Source organism: Anser brachyrhynchus, assembly GCF_964034855.1.
Source record: "Anser brachyrhynchus genome assembly, chromosome: 2".
NCBI classification, from domain to species: Eukaryota; Metazoa; Chordata; class Aves; order Anseriformes; family Anatidae; genus Anser; species Anser brachyrhynchus.
The window spans coordinates 60,136,180-60,157,754 of NC_137695.1; the positions used below are offsets into that span (position 1 = coordinate 60,136,180).

Below are 21,575 nucleotides of genomic sequence, written 5' to 3' on the forward strand. Positions count from 1 at the left end.
TTGTTAATTTAGAGACACTTTAGATATTTCATTCTATCTGTAAAAATAGCCAAAATTGCTATTTCCAAATTGGAAGGCGAGTTACGCTGAAAAAAGAGCCCCTTTAAAGAGTGATTCTGTTGTTTTAATGTGTTTGTCAGTACACAAGGTTACAAAGTTTATGTGAGGCTTGATTTGTTTTATGGGGGCTTGACTTTGACTAGGCCCTTTAGATCGAGACTTCTCCTGTCGTAATTCTAAGCACAGCATAGCTTTTAGTACATAATTTCTGAGCCTCTTTTAACCAATTGTATTTGTAGCAGCTCATTAAACATACCTTTGAAGTTCTTATTCTCCTTTAAGTGTCAAAGAAGGGAAAATGTATTCTGCCAGTGGTGAATTTCAGTGAATCAGGTAGTTAACCCTGGGATTTGTTGACCCTTAAGAACGAACAGTGGGTGTTGCACCTCGCATTCTGGTTCTTGCCTTATTTTCTAGCTCTGAAAGAGTTAACTCTTATATTTCACTCCCTGTAATCATGTTTATGCATTTGGTGTAATAGTTTTAATTAAAAAGGAAAATACTTATTGTCCAACAACATGTGTCATGTTATTCCCAGGAGAACTTGAGCCAATTTTGTGCTTAAAGGTTACTCAATGAATGAAATTTTGAAAGCCCATTTGTCAAGGTGCTGCGCGGTTTCTGTTAGTTTTCAGCCCCCAAATTCATTGTCTGCGTGGCCCAGTCATTAGTCATCAGTGTATTAGTGCTGCCTTCAGGCAATGCTGCCCAGCACTTCTTCACACCATTATAGCTCTAAAAGTGTACTCTGCCGACTTGTAGAATTACCGCTCCGATTTCCGCTTGGCTGGGTCTGAGGTAAGTCCCCTCCCTACCTTCCAGCTCACTCTAATCCCTGCTTTCTTTTAAGGCTGCTTTCTGTGGAGATTTAGGGGAAAACTTTCTTAAAGATTGCCCTGGCATCACACTGTGGTTTTGTTGTGGTGTATGCCGTACATATAAATTGTACCTGCATTACCTTGAAAATGAATTAAATTGGCTGCCGATCTGAAGAGTTGGTTTGTCTCTCTCTCTTGAAGAACAAAACAAGAAATAAGACAGTACATTGATCTTTAAAAATGCCTGCAATAACATTTAGATTGCAACAAGGGACAAACTAATTGGGAGAGAACACATTTGTCTCCTAATAGTTGCTGGGTATCAGAACTGGTAAGATCGGAATCCACTAACCAGAGATCCGAGATCTGGTTGAATAATTTGTTAGCTGAAGTTGTCTCTGTTATGTCAGTTGTTTTTCTTCTTTTTTTTTTTTTTTTTCCCTTCACTGGTTACCAAAACCAATAATCCCTTTTTAAAACGATGCTCAAAATGCTGCTGTGTGTTTTTGGTACCTGCTAGTTAAGCTAGGGCTGAAGGACCCACGTAACCTTTCAGTGGTTTAAGAGCTGAGCCTCCCCTCAGCAGCGTTTGCTGCTTTGTATATAATTCTGTTTTCTTTATATACAAATCTGTTAATGTCAAGCAAATCAACTGTGTGTAAAGAGTACTTCATCCAGCTGGTAAGAGAATGAAGCCTTCATTAAATAAGATGTATGAATACCTGAAACCGAATAGTCAGAAACACAGATCGAGTTAGTGTCGCTTCAGTACAATGTCTGCTGTTCTGAACTGCCTATATTAAAATGAAATCCTAGCACTACCGATTCATAACTAGCAGGGCATGTGGTCTGGTGTGGTTTTGCTTGGCTTTTCAAGTCACTATGAATGTTTTTTCTTGGAAAATCAGACAGCTGGATAATGCTGTGATTACATGATTCGAACAGGGGTAGTGGATTTTGAAGTAGTTTGTACTGCAGCAGTTCAGAGTTGTGCTGTTGTATTTTGTCAAGGTAAAAAGAAAACTTGAAGGAATCATGATGCAGTTTTACTGCTACTATGAGACAGGTGTAAAACCTAAAATAAACTGTAAAAGCTGAAGATAAAGTTTTATAAAGTACCTTTCACACTTGAAGTCCTTCTTGGCTGTACAGAGCTTTCCTTGCTCCTTTTACTTGTGAAAACATCTGTCTTGGGTTAGAACGTGAAATTCTGGATCGAGGCATCCCGTAACCTGAAAGTATGCTGTGCAGATAAATAGGATTCCAGGAATGGGAACGGTGATCAAAACGTGGCGCTTTCAAGAACGTTCTACTCAAGTCCTTTAATCTCGTTTTAAAATGCTAATTGTAAAATACCGGATGCAGTCTTTTTGTCTTTCATTTGCATATCATAAGTTGAAAACAGAAGGCACATCTCTGCAGTAGATGTATATTAAATATGTTCTTCCTTGAGCTTAGTTCCTGTATAGATTGACATTGATACATAGGTCTAGTTTTGATTCTAAAGAAACTTTCATCTGTTGGGATTGATATGAGATAAAGCAAAAAGTGTGAAGAAAATGGTTGCGCCACTGGAATTCATGGTTAGCTTTAGCGCTCTAAATTAGAATATTTTGGCATTTTTCTGTGGCAGTTGTAGCGACTTCTTATTTGATGAACTAAATAAATCATAATGCAAAGCACAGCCATTACAGATGTTTGTAATTTGCTTTACCGAGTTGTTTGTTGAAATACCAGCAAGAGGGGAAAGAAAGCATTGTATACCCTCCCCATAAAGGTTTCTATTGCCAATAACAGTATCAGTGGAGGAAGTCATAGGGTTTGTTATCAACACAGCAAGACTTGCTGATTATCTTCCTCTGGGCATATTCCTGCCTTTTCAAATCTTGAGCATACGAATGCTCTAAATCAGGTTTCATGAAACAAGTGTTTTACAGAAGGAAGTCACTATGCTAATATTTGTTTTGGATTTAGTGCTACTGAATTCCTGAAGAAAAATATGGGCAAAAAATGAATGTAGACTTAGCTCAAAGTAAGTGTTCAAACTTCCCTACTATTGCTACAAACAGTCCACAGGAGATTTTTTCCTCCATGTTAATTCTTTCACAGGTAATCTTATTTTGACATAATTATTACAGCTTTTCCTGCTCTACAGTTTGAAGCACAAGGACATGCAGGATTGCAAAACAAGCTTACTCTGAATTTTCTACCAATATTAGTTTAATTGGGCAGGAGTTCTGATTTGGAAAGGGTAAGTGTATTGCTGTTTTTAACACCCTCCCTCTCCTTCCACAGTATATTTACTGATTTGGAGACTTCAAAAGTATGTGGCGCTTTCTATTTTTTAAGAAATAAAATTTGTTCTATTTTGTGTTTAGATAGTTTGTAAGAGAGTCAAAGTTAAAATGAGGAATAGAAAGAATCCCAAGACCATCTGATTAAAATAAGTATTTAGATGTAGTGTTAACAGCATAGTTTGTTTGTTTGGGTATGTGTTTTTCACTGTAAAGTTCAGTTACTAAATCTAAAGAGTCTTGGATAATGTCTGGATTATAAATTTTAACCTCAGAGGACACATCAGCTCTGAAACGAAAAGCCGCTAAAATGTATTATAAGTTCTAGCTCAGTAACCCTCAGCTTCGTGCTGCTTGTCCCCAGACAGCAACTTCTGTGAGGGATGGAGAGAGGGGCTGTTAGGAATCGGGCAGTTTGACCCAAATCCTACAGTCCTGTTATCCATTACAGTCTGTTTCTTCCAGGGTAAGAAACTATGAATCACCGCTTTCCTTGTGGAAAGCTGTTTTATTTAGATACAGGCTTTAATCTGTTGAAGTAATAGTAAAAACATTTAATTGGAGTTACACTTAACAGCAAGATAAATACCGTAGCAGGAGCAGAGATAATCTACTTGCAGGAGTCAGGAGTATGTGGGTGATGTGTGTGAAGTGCAACCGAGGTGCTGCCTCAGTAGAAATTGTCACTCTCATCTTTGCTGATCCTGTTGTATGTGGGTATGTTTTAAATATTTTTTGTAACTTTTGGCAATTCAGTTTATCTGCATCAGAAAGATGTAAGCAAATGTAATTCCTCTGGAGTCAAGCAATTATTACACTTGATCAGTAGTTCAATGTACTCCATAGAATAATTTCTCACTTAGGATCTTAATCACGAGGATGATAATAGTACTGCTTTGCCTAGCTGATTGCCTTTGTGTTTGTGATCCTGCATTATTGTTGCCACAAGCTATTTAACCTATCAGGAACAGATCAGATCATCATTAACCAGGCTTTAGGTCTAGTTGTTTTTCAGTCTTTACGGGGGAAAGAAATCAAAGGAAAGCAACCCACAGGAAAAGACAGCAGACAGTAATGAATTTGGAAAGATTGTGTTAATACATATGGTGCCCTATAACCTGGGGTATTTTTTAATTTCAAGCAACAAATCTGCCTATCTGATCCAATCATTTTGTTTTGTCTTTTTTTCTAATTTTACTTTGCATTTCAGAACAGATTTAGAAGTATGCAGTTCGCAGCTAGCACATTTATAAATCATGCATGTGAATTAAACAGAGATAAGTATTGTGAAGTATAAGGCACCTTTTTTTTTCCCAACATATTAGTGATTTGATGTGTTTTTATTCTTAGTGGTTATAAGACTTTTTTTGCCAATAAGACTTAAGTTTTTGCTCTGTTTGTATCAGTCTTAGTGACTGATATTGTGACCAGCTGGCTCAACAGGGAAGAATCTGAATGAAATTTGCCCAGGAGTAGTTAATGGGGTTGGCAGAGTTCTGATTAAGCTTACAAAGAACCGAGGAAAGATGAAACTATTTAAAAAACATATAGCATGTAGATTAGTTCCTATAGCTGTTATAAAAATGGTTTGGTGTACCAAGAGGTTAATGCTGCAACTGGAATGTATTTTTGAAAATACCTGAGCACTACTCGTGTATTTTTCAGCGACTGCTGTCAGGGGTAACTTTGGCAGTGCAGCTTTGCCAGCAGGTTTGATGAAGAGCAATGCTGAAATCGAGGTGGGTTTTAGAAGTTGAATGTACCTGAATCAAGCCTGTATAAATCAGCGTGAAATAGCTCCCGTATAATAGCATAGAATTGTCTCATGAAAATTTTGCATTTGAATGTATCTGAACAAGAAAGATTTTTTTTTTTTTTATCCTTAAATAATCCCAAGGAACAGTGTAACTGGTTTTGATAAAATTGATAAAGGGTCCTTTATGGTTGAGAGAGGCTGTAATTTCCTGATTGTTCTTCGTGCCTCCCTTTGTGTTTTTCACTTTCATACAGTTGTGCCGTTCACGATGTGTTGTATCCCCAAAGACTGCTTCCAGTAGTGTGGATCAAAGTAGTACCTATGAACACCCTAAATACCCAGAGCCATTTCTGAAAAATTAAACATGCTATGTTTGCTTGCACGCTGATTGGGGCACTCTGGTTGCTGATAGCAATCAGTCTGAACTTCCCTACTGCTGATGTAATGATGATGAATGCTGTGACACTGCTATTTCAGACAGCTCTTCTCAGCGGATGCAAACCACTTGTTAATGAATTGAATACAACTACAGCAGCTTCAAATGAAATTGGGAAAGGCTTTTTTTTTTTTTTTTTTGCAACGCATTAAAAGATACCTCCTCGAAAATGTACCTAATAAAGGCAGAAGGTTTAAGTTTGCAAGAAACATAACCCATTCTAACAAGCAAATTGTCAGTTTTCGACTGTGATTCCTGACAGCTCATAGTGAAGCAGGTATTCTTGTGGAAGTCAGTGAGACTATGTGCATGAATAAAGATGGGTGTGATCTGGTCCTTAGAACTAATTCAATATAAAAACAATGATCTAAAAAGTAATTCAGAGAGGAAAAGAAATGCAGAGCTGAAGATTTCTTGTAAAACTGAAGTGTATGTTCAGAAAGGGTCGCGTTTCCTGCTCTTCTGAGGACAGGGCTGCTCCACTGGTTTCAGTTAGTTGGCATTGTGAGTAAATGAACAGAGAGATTCCCACCCCCCAGTATACTAATATGATTATTTTTACTACTGCGAGGCACAGTTTTATGACCAGCATACGTAAGGACAGGAAATTATATCATTTCAAATTGCTTGAAAGAATTTTTTTGTTTGAAATACGTTGCCAACATATTGCCATTTGCTGATACTCCTTTTAAAAGAGACAGTTTTCCTGGTGTAACTAAGCTTGTTCCTAAATTTTCTGTAATTTAACATGTTTGTGAAAGTTTACATTTTTGATTCAGAAAGAAGAGACACACCTGCAGGCAGGTTGCTGTTTTGAGAGGGATTAGGTCAAAAATGGGGGTCTGGAATTAATTGTGCAGGGGGCTCAGGCTTTAGGGATATTACAAAAGGTTCAAGCATGATTGAATGGGAAAAAGCCATGAATGTTTGCTTTCAGGAAGGAATGTTTATCCCTCTATTTACCTATGAAAGTTCAGACTTTTACCCGTATACTGTTATAGCATTTTCTTGCCATTCATATGCACATGGAGATGCTGGATAGCTGACAGAAACTAGCTTTCTGTTTTTTTGAAAGCGGAGCTCATTCTTGCAGAATAGATATATATTGTCTCAGGCCTGGGGGCAGGAACTGGGAAGTCACTGACCCACATGCTGGGGAGAGCCATGAACATGATAAAGGAAACCCCATCGTATTCTAATGTGGAGATGACGTCAGGCTGGCTGATTTTTTGAGTGCTTTTTGATAAGGATTAGTGGCCAGTGGAAATAAATCTTCACATTGTCCTGGACTTTTTTTTTTTTTTTTTTAGTAGATTGCAATTCTCATATCTCAGTACAATTTCTGAGAGAAAATAAAAATCACAGCCAAAATTACGGAGAATAATTCCAGAAGAACTGCGTGTCTGGTTTGTGTTTTCAACCTGGGCTTAAGTTTGTGTTCATGAAAAAAAGATTTTTTCAGACACCATATTGATTTCCAGGTATCTGCTTCCATATCAGACGTGCTTGGCAAAACACACCAAAACGCATGCCTCCTATCGTTAGTCCTGCAATCTCTCCTGGCTTTCCTGCCTTCTCCAGCCATGCCTATTACCACGTAGCTGATGCAGCACTGGGGTGTGACTGGAGCTGCTGGAATTCTTGCAGATGCCCTTGGACCACGCGCGTGGGTTGGGAGCAGAGGGAGGAAGGCACAGGAGGGAATGCCTGCAGCCATCGGCTGGTGATGCAGAGAGTGGGACTGAGCAGGAAAGTTTACTTTTGTGATGCTCTCTCTTCAGTGCTGACATGAATAAAACAGCCTCCTATATGTAAACTAAGCAGACATGAACCAGAACAGGTACCAAGAGCAAATGTTTATATTAGCACGTAGCCAATCCTGCAATTTTCTGTCCAAAATTCCACTTTAGCTGCTACTTCAGACCTGCGTTCTGCACTGTTGTCCACGGTAGGTAGCATAAAGCAGGAAGGTGATAGAGAGTGTTAGGAAATAGTGTTACATCTCCTAGTCATCTCTGCATTAAAACAAACAAAAAATTAACGAATGGATGGATGCCTCTCTGGGCAGCCACATGTTGCTCTTGAATTGCAGATGATCCTATCTTTTTATTTTTATTTTTTAAAGGAGATTAAAGCAGTGTTACCTCCTTACCATACCTTTGTCTCTATCCTGTTGTGGGCAGCGCTAGGATCAGGTTTTAGTGGAGGCACTGTCCTGCCATGGAGGAGAGGGGAAGGAGGTGGAGATAAGTGAGGGCTTATTGCTCCTATCAGCCCAGACATCTGTGTTTCAGGAGGTGGCGGAATGCTGCAGACACCTGTCAGCATTTTCATGACCTTTGCCCACGTGTTTCATGCCACTCTGCTGGCCTTCTGAAATGGGGGTAAAGTATGTGACGTCTTCCTTTTTAGCTGAGGAGCGACTACAATTGTTTCCTTTCATGACTGTTAGCCAAAGACACAGGCTTGTGGACTGAGGACAGAAGAGGGAAAAATTCTGCAGCTTCCCCCTCCGAGCTCTCACACAGCCAAACTCCTTGATGTAAATGAAAATGCTGCCTCAATAGATGACTTGGCCCTTAGAATGCTAAACAGATGAAAAATAGACACAACTGAAAATTTATAGCTTTTAAAACTCCTTCACAGAAAGCCTTGAAATTTGTTCTTTTTCAAGAATATGAAGTAACTCAAATGAGGGTAGTCAGAGCACAGAGCTCACTGAAGGACTAGCTCGTGCACTGGTTGGAGAATGGGCAGCGGCAGATTTTGATGCTCACGTGGCCAGGGCTGTAGAGAGAAAACCAGCATGTTCTGGGCTGCACAAGGTGAGAAGCTTGGCAGCAGTGCTAGCTTCCCCTGGTTTCTGCCATCACAAGGCACTGAAAAGTACATTGTGAATGAAAATTGGCCAAAGCTGTGGATGCTTTTGCATAGGGTCTGCAAAGGGAAAGAGGGAGAAAGCATATGAGAAATTTGGAAAGGTCCTCTTTACAAAGCTTGTGTGAGATCTCTCCTCAAGATTTGAGCATTGCTGGGTACAAGTGAGGGCTGATTTGAGTATTGTTAGATCTCTCCGGCTTCGTATTTGGAGGCACTTGACATCTCCTTCATGTACCGTGTTCTGTTACAAGTAATTTCTCAGGTCATGATAATATTTATTGTGCTTTCACAGGTAGATCTTGAAAGTACTCTTATGTTCTGTCAAGGCAGACAAAGCTCCGTTATTCCTTGTTTTTAGCCAGGGAGAAACTCGAGAGGAAAAATGCCTTGCTGAAGGGTAGACCAGTAGGTCAGTGGTGGAGAGGCTCCGGTATCTAGTCCAGTTCTCTGGCTGTGCTGCCTAGCTGAATAATGATTCATTTAGTGATTGGGCTCTTCTTTGATCCCTACTGTATAACAATGAGGCTTTGGAGTGTTTTATTGTGCTATTAAAAAGAACTCCTACCAGGGAGGTGGGAAAGGGGAAGGTTTACTAGACAGCTGTGTTTGTGATGAATTGGCTTTGTAGCCTTTTTTTTTTTTTTTCCCGGACTGTCAGAATTGGGGAAACAGGTTGCTAATGTAATTACACTTCATTATAGTTCAGTTTGTGGCTTGTTTTGAAGCCTTTGTTACTTGAATTTGTTTAAATCTTGTTCTAGAACAGCGCAACTCACTTCCGTTTCAGACCTGCTCAGCTAATGACTGCAGTGCTGTTTGGAGCTGGAAACATGCTCTTAAGTTATTACTAATTTTTGTCGTTGTTGGATAGGATCTTGTCCAAAGTACCCTGGCACAAGTACTTCAGCTCTAAGCATGGTGTGTGCTAAATATTGGTTGTTGGTGTAAAGCTCACGTGGACAGATTGGTGTGCATCGAGTGAGCGGCCTCAGTGGCCTGGTGAGGCTGCACAGAGTTGTGCCATTCGGGATGCTTGTGGGCTTTTTAGGTTTACATCATGAGTATAAAACCTCCGAGAAGAAGGTGAAGTGATCTGAGGTGTATAAAATGAACATATTGCTGGAGATGGCCCTGAGAAGAGTCAGGAAAGGCAGAATAATCGGCCAGGCCCCTCTGCAGGGCTTTCCATTTTCGTGCAAAGGAAAGTGATCTCATTAGCTGCCACTAGCAATAATATTTGCCTTTCCCTGTGGTTTTCAGGGTGTTGCTCCAATGCACTTTTGTTTGAGTTAGATTTCTGAACAAACAAAATGAGAGATGTTTACACAAGTAGGACAAGGTGTAGAGATAGACAGGATAATTCTGACTGCTTTGTGTTCGGATAGTGTGAATGTTGAAATTTAAATATTTGGCTTCTATAGTCAACATGAATGTCTGTCTGATTTCTTTTGCATTGTTCCAAAGTGCTGTGGACATAGGAGAGAAATACTGGCTTTTTTCCCCTGGGTCCATTAAAACCCTAGAGGCTTGGAAAAAAAAAATGGACCTATCCATCAAGCAGTGTAGAGGTTTGTGATGCTGATTCTCTTTAAAGGCAAACATACTTGCTTTTAGTGTTAGTTTTTCCTTAAATTCCTCAGGAATTCATGCATGCAAACCTGATTTGATGGGCACCCAGAAATGTCCTCTGGCCTGCTAATGCGCTTGTGCTGCAGGCTCTTCTTCAGTTGAGAAGTGTGACAGGTTTGGGGCTAAGCTTTCTGATGGTCCTTAAAGTGTATGACACTCTTGTTTCATTCAGGTATTAGGACAAGGAGAGCTGAAGTAATGAGAAGTCATCATGGAGGCGCAGTCCCATAGCTCTACCACGACGGAGAAGAAAAAAGTGGAGAATTCCATCGTGAAATGCTCCAGTCGAACAGATGTCAGTGAGAAGGCTGTTGCCTCCAGCACAACTTCCAATGGTGAGTAACAGCAGGGATTTACTAGAAGCCAAACCTACAGTAATTTTATGTTCACTGCATTCCTTGTGAATTGAGCATTTGCACCTGGATTGGTGTTTGTTCTAAGGAAGGGCTAAAGAAAACAAACAAGGGTGTTGGTGGTGGTAGTGGAAAAGTGGTAGGACACAATAAGGCCTGTTTTGGCATCAGGCATAGTCTTTTTTCTTCCAGATGTTCTAATTTGAGATGTAAATGTGCTAAGTTATTTATTATAGGAAGTTCCTGTTTTCGGCGTTTTGGAAATTGTCTTGATTAGCCTGGCAGGGCTCGCGAGCGCTTTGCATTTTACCATTGAAATCTCTTACGCTAGTTGGATAATTAGTTAATACAAAAGAGACAGAAGTAGCCCTGTCAAAATTAATGGCGAAGGGCTTTTGTCTTCTCTTCTTCTTTCACAAATAAACTTGCTCCTCACAAAGCGCTGCCCCCACCTCCCCGGAGTTCTTTAATGGTCAGCAAAAAAACATCAGCCTACGAGTGTATCCTCCCATGAGTTCATTTCAAAGTTGTGAATGCATAACTTGTTGATTTGCAAAAATGGAGTAGTTTACTTAATTCTCCACAGAGATTACCTCACTTGACAATTTTATGTATTCTCTGCTTCTCCAGAGAGTGTGTGAGAGCAAGCCCAGCCCTTTCATTGTTCAGTTTAAGAGGGCGCAGTGTATTGGTCTCTACTAATACAAAACTCCCTTTGCAAGCTAAGAAAAAAAACTGCTTGAAGAACTGCAGGCAGAGTTTGGCCCTATGAATTTTGGATAGCTGCAGATGAACTACTACTTGGTGGTTGGTTGGTTGGTTTGTTTCCAAATGAGTACAATAATTGCTAAAAATGGAAAATGGCTTTCTGCATATTTTGGAGTCCTGGTGGATCCCTGGCAAAATGTTTTCTGTCCACCCTTCCTGCTTCCATCATGCTCACTCAGATATCTGGTCTCGTGGTCCAGGTCCGTTTCGCACTTCAGTAACTTGAAGAAAGGTTTGTGCTTTCTCAGAGAACCATCTGCCTCCAACTTGTGTAAAGCAGAAAATCCATGAATCCTCCAGCCATACTAGGGGAGGAATCTCTGTGGGTCAGTAAAAATTAGATGGCACATGTCCCAACATCCTTTTGTGTGAACTGGACTTCAGATGCAAAGCAAACTCAGCACCTGCTGACCTAATAGTTCAAGTTGATCCCCAAGAGAATACAGAAACTTTTGAACAGCTATGGAAAAAGTTGGATCAGTTTTCTAAGGCATATGAAATTAGATCCTCAGCTGGTGTAAGTCATCACGGATCCATTGCTGTCAATAGAATTATAGAGGTTCACATTAGCTGAAGAGCTCCCCATTGTTTTTTTTTTTTTATTTTATTTTAAATAATAGGATTTTCTACATTGGCCCAACTTCTCAAGCAGATGCACACTTAAACACATACGCATATTCTTTGATGTGTCGGGGGGTTGTGCTCAAACTCAGTATTGGCACACATCTCTCGACTGCTTGGGCTAGTTTTAGCAATATCATCAAACGTTTCAATTAGAGGGCCAAGAGTAAAGCCTTCAGGATTTTTTTACCTAATTACGCAATTCTGACACTTGGTTTACTAAAACCGTTTGGTCAAATCATTTTCTCTGTCTATTCTACCTATCAGCGTATTGGGAGTTTTAAGTTCGTGTCTACCTGCTGCATCTACACGGTGTATTACTGCATGTCAGGGTCATCAAACTCCCAGGAGCTGAAAAGATTCTAGGTCTAATAAATAACTAGAAAATTTTGTCGCTGTAATTTTCTCCTGTTAATGGACTGAGATGTTAATGTGGTACACATCCTGGGGCCTAAGCCTGTGTTTGTTAAGGTAGTGTCAGTAACCTCTGTTTTCAGTGGGTAAGGATTGGTCTTCTTGCAAGAGTCTTTTTATACTTAAGGGAAGTCACCAGGATCTCCAAGGTCTGGGTTTCTAATCTGCCTTCGTGTATAACTAAGCAAACAATTTTTCAGAGGTACAGGGTTGGGCTTCACAGGGATAAAAATTAATTCCTTCCTGGATATGAAGAACTTTCTCTTGGTTTAAAGGTTCCATGGAGCATGTACCAAAACAAAATCTACTACCAAAACTTTAGGAATTGAAGCATGAGTTTTACTGTTGCAGTGTTTTAAAGTTTTGCTTCTTGCAGATGTGATTGTCATGATAATGAATTTTGGTTACAAAGGACCAATTTGCATGAAACCTGAGCTTGCATCGTATTTGCATCTTTTGTTCTTAATGCTGGAATGAGTATTACTACAGAAACATCATCAGTTGATACAAGACACCACTCCTACAAAACTTGCAGCTTTTGTTGATTCAGTGCCTCCTTTTTGCAGGGGGCTGTGGTTTTGTTAAATTGTTGTGATTTGCATTTGAATGCTCTCTTAAACAAGGTAAGATACCTTTAAAAATAACAGAGGAACAGAATCAACCTTGCTGTCTTTGTCAGTAGACTCTGCTGTGCTTGCAGAGCAACATCTGCCTATCATACCAATGTCACCTTGTAAACATGTCTAGTATCAGTGTTCCTCTTTCTGGACAACACATTAATTAGCAAAGTTTGCAGGGTAACATGTACTTGAGTGACAGCTGTCTGAGAGACAGCTCTGCTGTTTTCCAAAATAGCCAGAACTTGGCTCATAAATAAGTTGAAAGCTATTAGTTATGTTTTTTTATGAAAAGCTTGCAATCGTGAAAAAGCATACATTAATGACAAAGAAAATACCATTATTTCAACAGTTCCCCGAAGTGGGTAACACACCCAGTAGTAGAAACTATTTTAAAATGAATGCTGGGTGTGGAAACCTTTTAAATCTTACCATGTCAAACTGGCTATTGAAGAGCCTGCTGTAAGACCTATGTGCAAGGTAAGGAAGGTGGGGAAGGTGAAGTGGAAGGGCAGCTGGTGTTGACTCAAACACTGCAACGAAAGGTAGGAGGTCTGGACTTGGGGATGCCCCCCGCAAGGCAATAGCTGCCCAGTGGGCTCAAGCAATAAGCGAGTGTGGCCAGAGTTTGTTAGCCACTTTTGCCGAGTTACTGTGCCTGCTTAATGCAAAAAAGATTTCTGCTGCACTCACCTATCCACAAGCTCTTACTCTATTGCTAAGATGCTTGCACTGTGTTAGATAAGGGTCTGCCAGCATTTCCATTATCAACCCTTAATTTCAGGGATTTATAACTAAGCCATTAAAATGTGCTCCAGGCCCAAACATGTGGCGAAGGTCTTAGTGCTGGAGCAAATTAAAACTTCTTTTAAAACACGTGTGATCAAAAAAAAATTAAAAAACAATAATCGTAATTTGTAATAACAAAATTCTTTGGTGTACTCTGATGCCTGATTGGACTTTCTAATTTGGAACCTCTCTTATTTGTTTTGAATTTGTCTTTGCAGGCTTTTGATCTTTGCTACTGGGTGCTTCATTTTGTGTATCTCAACCAAACTGCACACAGTTTGCTAGGATATATTTCTCTGCAAATTTCGTTTACTCCTTTGACTGCTATGTTTAGTTGCTGCTAGGGGAAAAAAAAAGGTGAAGAAAACTGCTGAGATGCTTATTCACAGAAGGCTGCATGAGTAAAAGTTTTTGCTAGGAAATAAAATAAACTTACTCTTGTGTGTTGAGTGATTTGGTAGCCTCAGACTGATCTGCTTTGATAAAGTAATAGCAACAAACAAATATGTTTTTTATGTCCTGACCACATCACTGGTATCGTATTGGAATAACGAGGCTGGGGTCTCGGTCTGCCTTGCTGCCCCAGTGCAGTGCAGTCAGGCCTTCTCTTTTCGTGTGCACATCCCTGCCATGATTCATGATTACAGTGATAGTCTTGGGGCATCAGAAATGGTAAGACCCTGTTCCCTGCAATGTCTGTGCGTGGATTTAGGTCATCATCCTGAAAGCTGCTGCATGCACAGAAAGGTTTTCAAGTGGTGCATGGAGTGGCTTTCTGAAGAGAAGTATTAGGAATATGTTCGTTAGCTTTACGCTCCCCTTGGGGAGCCTTCACCTAATAGTGCAGGTCACGAAACCTGTCTTGCTGGACCTCTGTTGGATCATATGGCACTTCTGTAACGTTAAGTAATCCTAAGGTTAAAAAGCAGCCTTCAGGCTAACTCTTTCAGCATTGCAGGGATGTGCATGGTGAGCTGCCTTGTGCTGAAGTGTGTCGAATGCCGACACGGGCAAGTTCGGTCTCGGCTGCTCATACACACCTGATCAGCAGCACACCAAGGTGAGAGCAGTGCAGTCAGGTCTCGAGCTCCACTCCAGCAAGTTCTCGAGCAATTGCCTTGCTTTGGGCACAGGAATAGCTCCACTGGGCCCAATGTGGGTACTTGCATGCTTACAGTTAGGCAGCAGCTTTAATGCTATTCCGGGCTGGCCACCTCAATGCTCCGCTCTGCTCTGCTTTGTGGGTGAACCAGATTTATTGCTACAACACATCCTAAGAGGTGCTGACCAAAGAAACCCTACGCAAAGCCAACACAGCCCTTAACTACATGCAGTTTATTTTTTTCACTGAATCTGCAGTATAGATGTAATTAATTATTAATTTTATTTTCTGAAAAGTACAGGGAATTACTGTGCAGGGTGAATTAATGCTTTTATGGGGCAAACCTGTACTCTGCAGCACTGCTTGGAGAACGTTAGGAGATTTTAATACTGTGTTTAGCCTTGAATTATTTGCTGCTTGGTTTGTGAGTTTTGTCAGTGACTAAAATGTTTTCCTCTTTTGCACATTTTGGCTCTAAACTGATTTTTTTAATGTTGCCATAGAACAATAAAGTTATTGTATAGGGACTCCTTCAGTGTCTGACAGGCAAGCACTTATTTTCAGTTTGATGTGTTTTGTCTAGTTTTTGACCCATGAGCTCGTTCCAGTGTAATCTGATATTTCTTATTAACCTATTACTCTGCCTTAGAAAAAAAGCTAATTATAAACGTATGTAGGTTGTGGACTTGACTACCTTTATCAGAATCAGATAGTTATTGAGAACATGCTTTAAAGTGATAGAAAGCAGAAATTATTATCTTAATGATGATGTAACTTAAAACCAAGCTTGATAGATGAATAAATGAGAGGAAGTTCATTTGTCCACTTTGATTCTTTTAGAAGAAGAGCCAGATTCGTCTAGGTCTCTTTTTTTTTTTTTCTTTTTCCTAATAGTTCTTTCAGTATTGAATGAGGAGAGTATGCGGCAGCCTACAACTCCATAGGAATCACATTTCCTGTTTAAACTTTCAGTTGGTTACCAGTCCTGCTGCTTGCTTTCAAGCTCACCATAAAGTAGGTGTTAATCATAATGCCCGTTCGTGGCCCCCTAGCTGGATTGATGTGCTCAGGGTCCTGTTGAGAGGTCAGGGTTCAAAAGAGATTGTTGGGTATCAAGAAACATTGCCTGTGCTATTTTAGTGGCCTGCAAATTGAGTCCCAGAATGATTATATGAGACCTGATTCCACACAGCGATCAGGAGATCCCCTCCTCCTCTGCTGGAATCAAAGGGAGCTGAGAGGCCCTGCTCGCTTCTCATTTTCACGTGAGGGAGGAAACAACAGCCTTTAGTATTAGATATTGGAAGTGACAGTCTTCGGTGTGTAAGTTTCTGAGATCTTTTTTTCCGCAAGACAAATATTCCAAGTAGCTCCCGCCTGTAATGGTGACACACAGTACCATGAAAAGTAAGGGTAGAATAGTTACATCCAGTGGTATCAAAAAGTCAAGGGAAAGACTTGAACTAAAAGATTTTGTGCATGCATCCGTTCTAATAATTGCAGCCAGATCCTATCAGAATAACCTCAAAAAAGGTACCTATTGTTGGGGAAGGTAAGCTCTCCTGATGCTTAGGAGTATCACAAGCAAAAGTAGTCGCGGTTGTAATTAAGTGTGGGCTGCATGTCTTGGTATATTGTAATCTGATGTGAGTAGCTGATTAAATGCATGTTCATTCAGAGTAGTGCACCCGTGGTCCTTTATGCTTACTAATAAAATTTCAGTCATCAAGTTAGGGTTTGTCGTTGACTGTAATAACTCTTTCTGTCTGATGCTATTTTCCAGCGTTGTTCCTCAGCAAGCCAGCCCTACCAGTATCCTGCTCTAAACAAAATGATCTGCAAGTGCAATACAGTATTGCTTCATTAATTCTGCAGAGATTTCCCTCCTGTTTTCCCCCCCTTTCCCCTCCCTATAGTGGTTAATAGCATAAGGGATATTAAATGTCAATCCTGCTGTATCCCTTTGCAAGTTCCAGAAAGAGATGATTGAGTGGCTTATCCTTGCAATCACTGTAATCAGTAAGTAATGAGTTAACATCCTGCTGGATAACACGAGGTGGAATTGGCAGAAAACATTAGTTAGCAGTACAGTCTTGCCACCTGAACAGGGTGGGGGTTAAATTTAGTGAATTATATACTGGGAACTTTTTTTTTTTGAGGAGAAACAAAAACCGTCAACTACAAAAAAACACAACACCCAACCAACCATATTGCAGTTGTACCTGGGTTGTGAAATAGAGTAAAAAGAGGTATCAACAAAAAGGCTCAAAATGGGTCTCTGCAGTATGGCAATGGTGCCGTGCTTTGCAGGAGCCCAGCATCACCCATCAGACCTGAAAAAATTCAGGCATTACAAGCCCCAGCACTAGGCAGGGGAGCAACCCAGCTGTTTGATTTTTAGTAGGAAAAGGGCTGCTGGCAGCTGCAGCCGCGGTGATGGTGTTAGCCTTCCAGAAAAAGGCTGGCTGCCGTTAAGTGCTGGTCTCTGGGGACGACACCCTGCAGGAAAAGGGGGCTCCTAATGACCCTGCTGTACCCGAAAGCACTGGCACCTTCCTCCCGGCCGCTGGCAGGGGTGGCAGGTGCAAGGGGGTGGCAGGCACACGCGTGTCAGGCAGCAGGGGGGGGTGGGAAGGGCCCTGGAGAAAGAAAGGCAGAAACCCTTCGCCTCCTGAAAGTTTTCCTGGGCTCTGAAAAGAGACCAAACTTGGGAATCTGAGAGTGAAGGAGCAATGTGGCGAAGATCTTCAAGTAAATAAAGAGATTTTAAAAAAATCCTCCTAATTGACTTAAAACCAGGCAACCCCTCTGGCAGGCACAGTATTTGCTGTACAGTTTGAGCTGTGTAAATTAAGGCAATTGAAGTAATTAAATTACTTAACAGCTTTTTAAATGGCATTCATCTTTTCTAGATATTTTCTATTTCATATCTGTCTCCAGTTAAAAGGAAATAATCAGGCGTCAATGTTGCATTTGATTAAGTTCCTGCTCTGTATGTTTCTATTTACTTTTTTTGATTTGATTTGTTTTGTTTTTAAGATACAGAACTTCAGCTTCTGCTTATATAAAAATGGTTACTAAGTACATATGCCAGTAAGTGGGAGAAGTGAGCTTAGGGTTTGGTATGTGACTATGTAAAGGAGGTACTGCATTAAAACTGCATTCTCCAAGTCCTATCTCATTATTTTGGGGTGGGGGGGAGGGAGATGCATGCTTCTGCCATCCCAACTAAGAGGGACTGAGATGGATTTTATTGCTTTCTTATTATCTTACTTCCCATTAAACGTCTGTGCCTTTGATGTATATATACTGCAAGTGGTCACAATTTAATTTGCAGATTCTGTTTTTGTTTGTAAGGCTGGCAGCTCAGAAGAATGTTGGCTTACTTGTAAATGTGATCTGGCCCTACCGATGCATGCATATTTCAAGTGTGCAGAGGCACTTTGAAAAAGAGAAGGATACAGGAAATACTGTTTTTTGTTCAAATGATTTTAAAATATGACTTGTTAGGCTTTAGGGAACAGATTTTCAAAAAGCAGTTCCTGATCTTCTGCCTGCTATCAGCTGGAGCCTTGCTACATGGGAGCTGCATGTGCACATTCTTTGCACATGCCAACCACTTAAAATCTGCTCTTTTCCATTCATTTGGTATGACTTTCTGTGCATGTAACAACCATCCCACTTTCAGCCGTGTTGTAAATGTAAAAACTAAAGTCCCGTGTATGCAAAGCTTGAACGTATGTCTGGCTATACCAAACTAAGGGGATTTTTTTGTTTTACTGAACAGAATGGATTTCTACTGATGGAGTTTTTCCTAATATGAGATGCTAAATTGCTAGAACTTAAGCTGGTATTATAAATTGCGTGCCTCTCTCTCCCCATCGTGTACTTGCTTTTCTGTTCTTTTCCAGCATAGGCGTTCATACATAACAACAGAGGATTTTGCAGAAAAGTTGCTTCTGGTCCTGACTGGTAGCATTTTTCCCTCCTTGGTCTCTGTCTCTTCGTTCCTTCTTTCTCTCCTTTTTCTTCTCTCTTCTCTTTTCTTTTTTTTTTTTATTCTTTCTTTTTTCCTTTTAGTTTTCAGAAAGTTGAGTTCCATCCCAATTATTAAATCTTCGGAGACCATTCCCACATGGTTCTGTAAATGGTAGCTTCATCCTGAGTTCTTTCATCTCTTTTCCTGCTCTCCTGGCTTGACAGTTGAAAAGGTCTGACTGTGCCACACAATGGTTTGATTGGTTTCTCTAGGGGAGGCTTTACCCTGCCTCATCATTCGCCAGGCAGGTGGACCAGAAAGTCTCTTGATTCTTTTGTTGCCTCTCAAAGTCCGAGGTCTTTGACTGAATAAATCCTCCGTCATGGGATAATTTGCTAAAAGGAGACTGAAAGATGTGAGAGAAAAGCCTCACTACTTGGGTGCTGAATTAATGAAATAACTGGGCCTTAGAGTTTGCAATTGAAAAATCACCAGGAATGCAATGGGTGGAGACAGACTGCAGAATGCAAGTCTGTTGCTTCCCTGTAATAAACTATGGGAGCTTTAAATGATATTGCTAAGTACGCCAGCTCGCCTGGCAGCCTCTGGTTATTTGCATTTGTAGCCCCATTCTGCAGGGGAAGCCCGGGCCGAATAAAAGGCGTTTTGGTGCAGCCTCTAGTTAGTCATTAGATTATTACGAGGGGCTGGGAAGAATTCCATATGACAGAACTAGGGTTGAGTTAACACAGGACGAAAAGTAATTTACAGATAGGCTGTCCTCAGCCATCTTCGTAGACCCTGATAAGGTTTCATTTCAGAATGGATAGGCGACATTTCCACTTACGGGCCCATTCTGCGACACCTGTGATAACAGCTTCTGGATCCTAATTGAAATTGGTTTCAAAATGGATTTTCACTTTTCTCTGTCTGTGGAAAATATTGAATGGACTCAGAGCTGCCACAGAGAATCCCAGACCTTGGAAAATGGAGCAAGAAGCCAGGATCATCTTTCATAACTGTGTCGATGATACGACAGTTTTGTTATCTGTCTTATTAATGAAATCATTGATCACCTGATGAGGGAGATAATAAACTACATTTTGCTGCTGTTCAGGAAGCTCAGTTAGATTTTTTGAAAATATGGAAAGGGGGGAAGCCAAACCAAAACAATGAAGTGACGATTTTAAGGTCTATTTACAACTTCTCTTTTGTAGAAAATTTTCAGACAGAAGTCCCCGAGACTGTAAAATGCTGACTGCATCTTGAGCTTATTTAAAGTAAAAAGGAGGAAAGAAAGCCTGGTACTCGTGTAAAGACTTAGTTATTGTTTTTTGTTTCTAACAAACTGCACTGAGTAAATAACACTTAAGTCATAGTAAGTGCCATGGAAACTCAGATGAAGTGAGAAACAATGGAGCTCAATTTTAGCTGAAGTGGGATTAGCGAGTGAACGCCCTGAATGCCCTGCCGTGGACAAAGGCTGCTGCTCAGGGTAGCGAATGCTTGCCGGGAGGATGGTTCTCCTGAAAATTATTTCTTCTTTAAATATGGATGTCAGTCTCTAGGCGTCAGAGCCGCTCAGGCATCTTGGAAAAATAAGTTCCTTTCTGTTTGTTTTGTGCTAATGGACTTCGGAGGATTTTTAAACGCGAGCAAAAGTATCAAGTTGCCTGCTTGGGACAAAATGGGCAGGCTTAGGAAATAAAATTGGGAAGGATTTTGTGATAATGCTGTTTCCCTGGTTGTTTTCTAATTATTAGGGAAAGAGATAAATCTGCTGTTTGTGCTCGGTTGCTCTGGAATGTGTGCTGTGTTCCTTGAGGAAGGTAGGAAGGGTGAGTTTTTCTGAAGAGGGATGCCGGTGACTTCTCATATTTCACTCTGAATTGTATCCTAGGTGTCTCTTCAGCCTCTCTGCTAGCGTGGGTCAATCTAGCCCCCTTTTTAAGCTTGAAAGAGGAGCTCTGATCAAAGGCTTTAATGATGTCACTGATCTCTGGTGATGGATTAGGAACAGAAGTTCTGGAGCATTTTGCATGTCCGCCTTTTCCTTATCACTTCAAATCCATTAGTGCCTGCCCATTAGAGTAGCTTTCAATCGGGGGGGGGGGGGGGGGGGGGGGAAGGCAACCAAAAAACTCCACGTGCTTGTGTGTGTGTGTGTGTGTGTGTGTATGTATGTATATATGCAATCCTTGTGTATATGTGTATATAAAGAAAAGTAATAGTAGAGCTGACAGGGTTCATAGTCTGAGTTACAAATTTATTTTTCTTTAATGTAAAAGGAAACATTTTTATTGGTTTGTGTTGAAACAAGAAGATATTTACTAATTGCTAAACTTGGGTGTAATTCTCTGCTCTTCTGCAGCAGCTCTAAATCCATATAGGTCTCTGTCTACAGTGGGTTTTTGGCAGCTTCACCTTCATTTACTATAGTTCACTCAGAGCAGAATCAGGCCCATGCTTTTTATGTCTTTGCTGTGCTACGATGTACTTTAAGATCCACTGTGTGTGCCAGTTGCTTAGAGATACTGTTAATTAGAGATTTAAAAATAAATATTTTAAATGCACATCTATTGGAAGTTCAGAGTTAGCCAAAATGTATGCTAAGCTATTTGAAAGATTAAAAAAAAAAAAAATCTTTCACTCCTATGGGAAGAGGGGTCCTCTGGCTCTCAGCTGTGGGAGAGGTTGTGAAATTGGTTTTACTCCTGTAAGTAAGGGTGGTGTGTGTGAGCAAGTGATACAGGATGGAGTGTAAAGGATTTGGATGTGACTTCACTGTGGCACAGACAAGGAAAACGGGTAGTGTGAAGCAGGAGTCTGTTCCTGAATATCCTGCTTTTAACAGCATATTGTGATTTAAATTAAGAACTTAAAAACTCTGCACAGGCTTTAAAAATCTTGAGTTAATTAATTATTCTGGTAAATTGAAGCTCTCAATATGTAGGATAATTCAAAAATGTTAATGTTATTTTCATGTATCTCTTTTCCCCTTTCTTTTCTGAGACGTTGGTTCATTTTTTTCTCTCTCTCTCTCAAATCTCCTCCGCTCT

At 40.4% G+C, this 21,575-nt stretch overlaps 1 protein-coding gene across 4 annotated transcripts in view; it reads left to right on the top strand.

Annotated features, from left to right (window-relative positions):
- Window positions 1–21,575, top strand: part of GLI3 (GLI family zinc finger 3) — a 217,826-nt gene that overhangs the window by 11,676 nt on the left and 184,575 nt on the right. For all 4 annotated transcript variants that reach the window (XM_080582212.1, XM_080582209.1, XM_080582211.1 and 1 more), the window contains one exon: window positions 10,046–10,208. In XM_080582212.1, coding sequence (XP_080438338.1) covers window positions 10,085–10,208 — 124 coding nt within the window. In that variant the 5' untranslated portion in view covers window positions 10,046–10,084. The remainder of the gene's footprint in view (window positions 1–10,045; window positions 10,209–21,575) is intronic.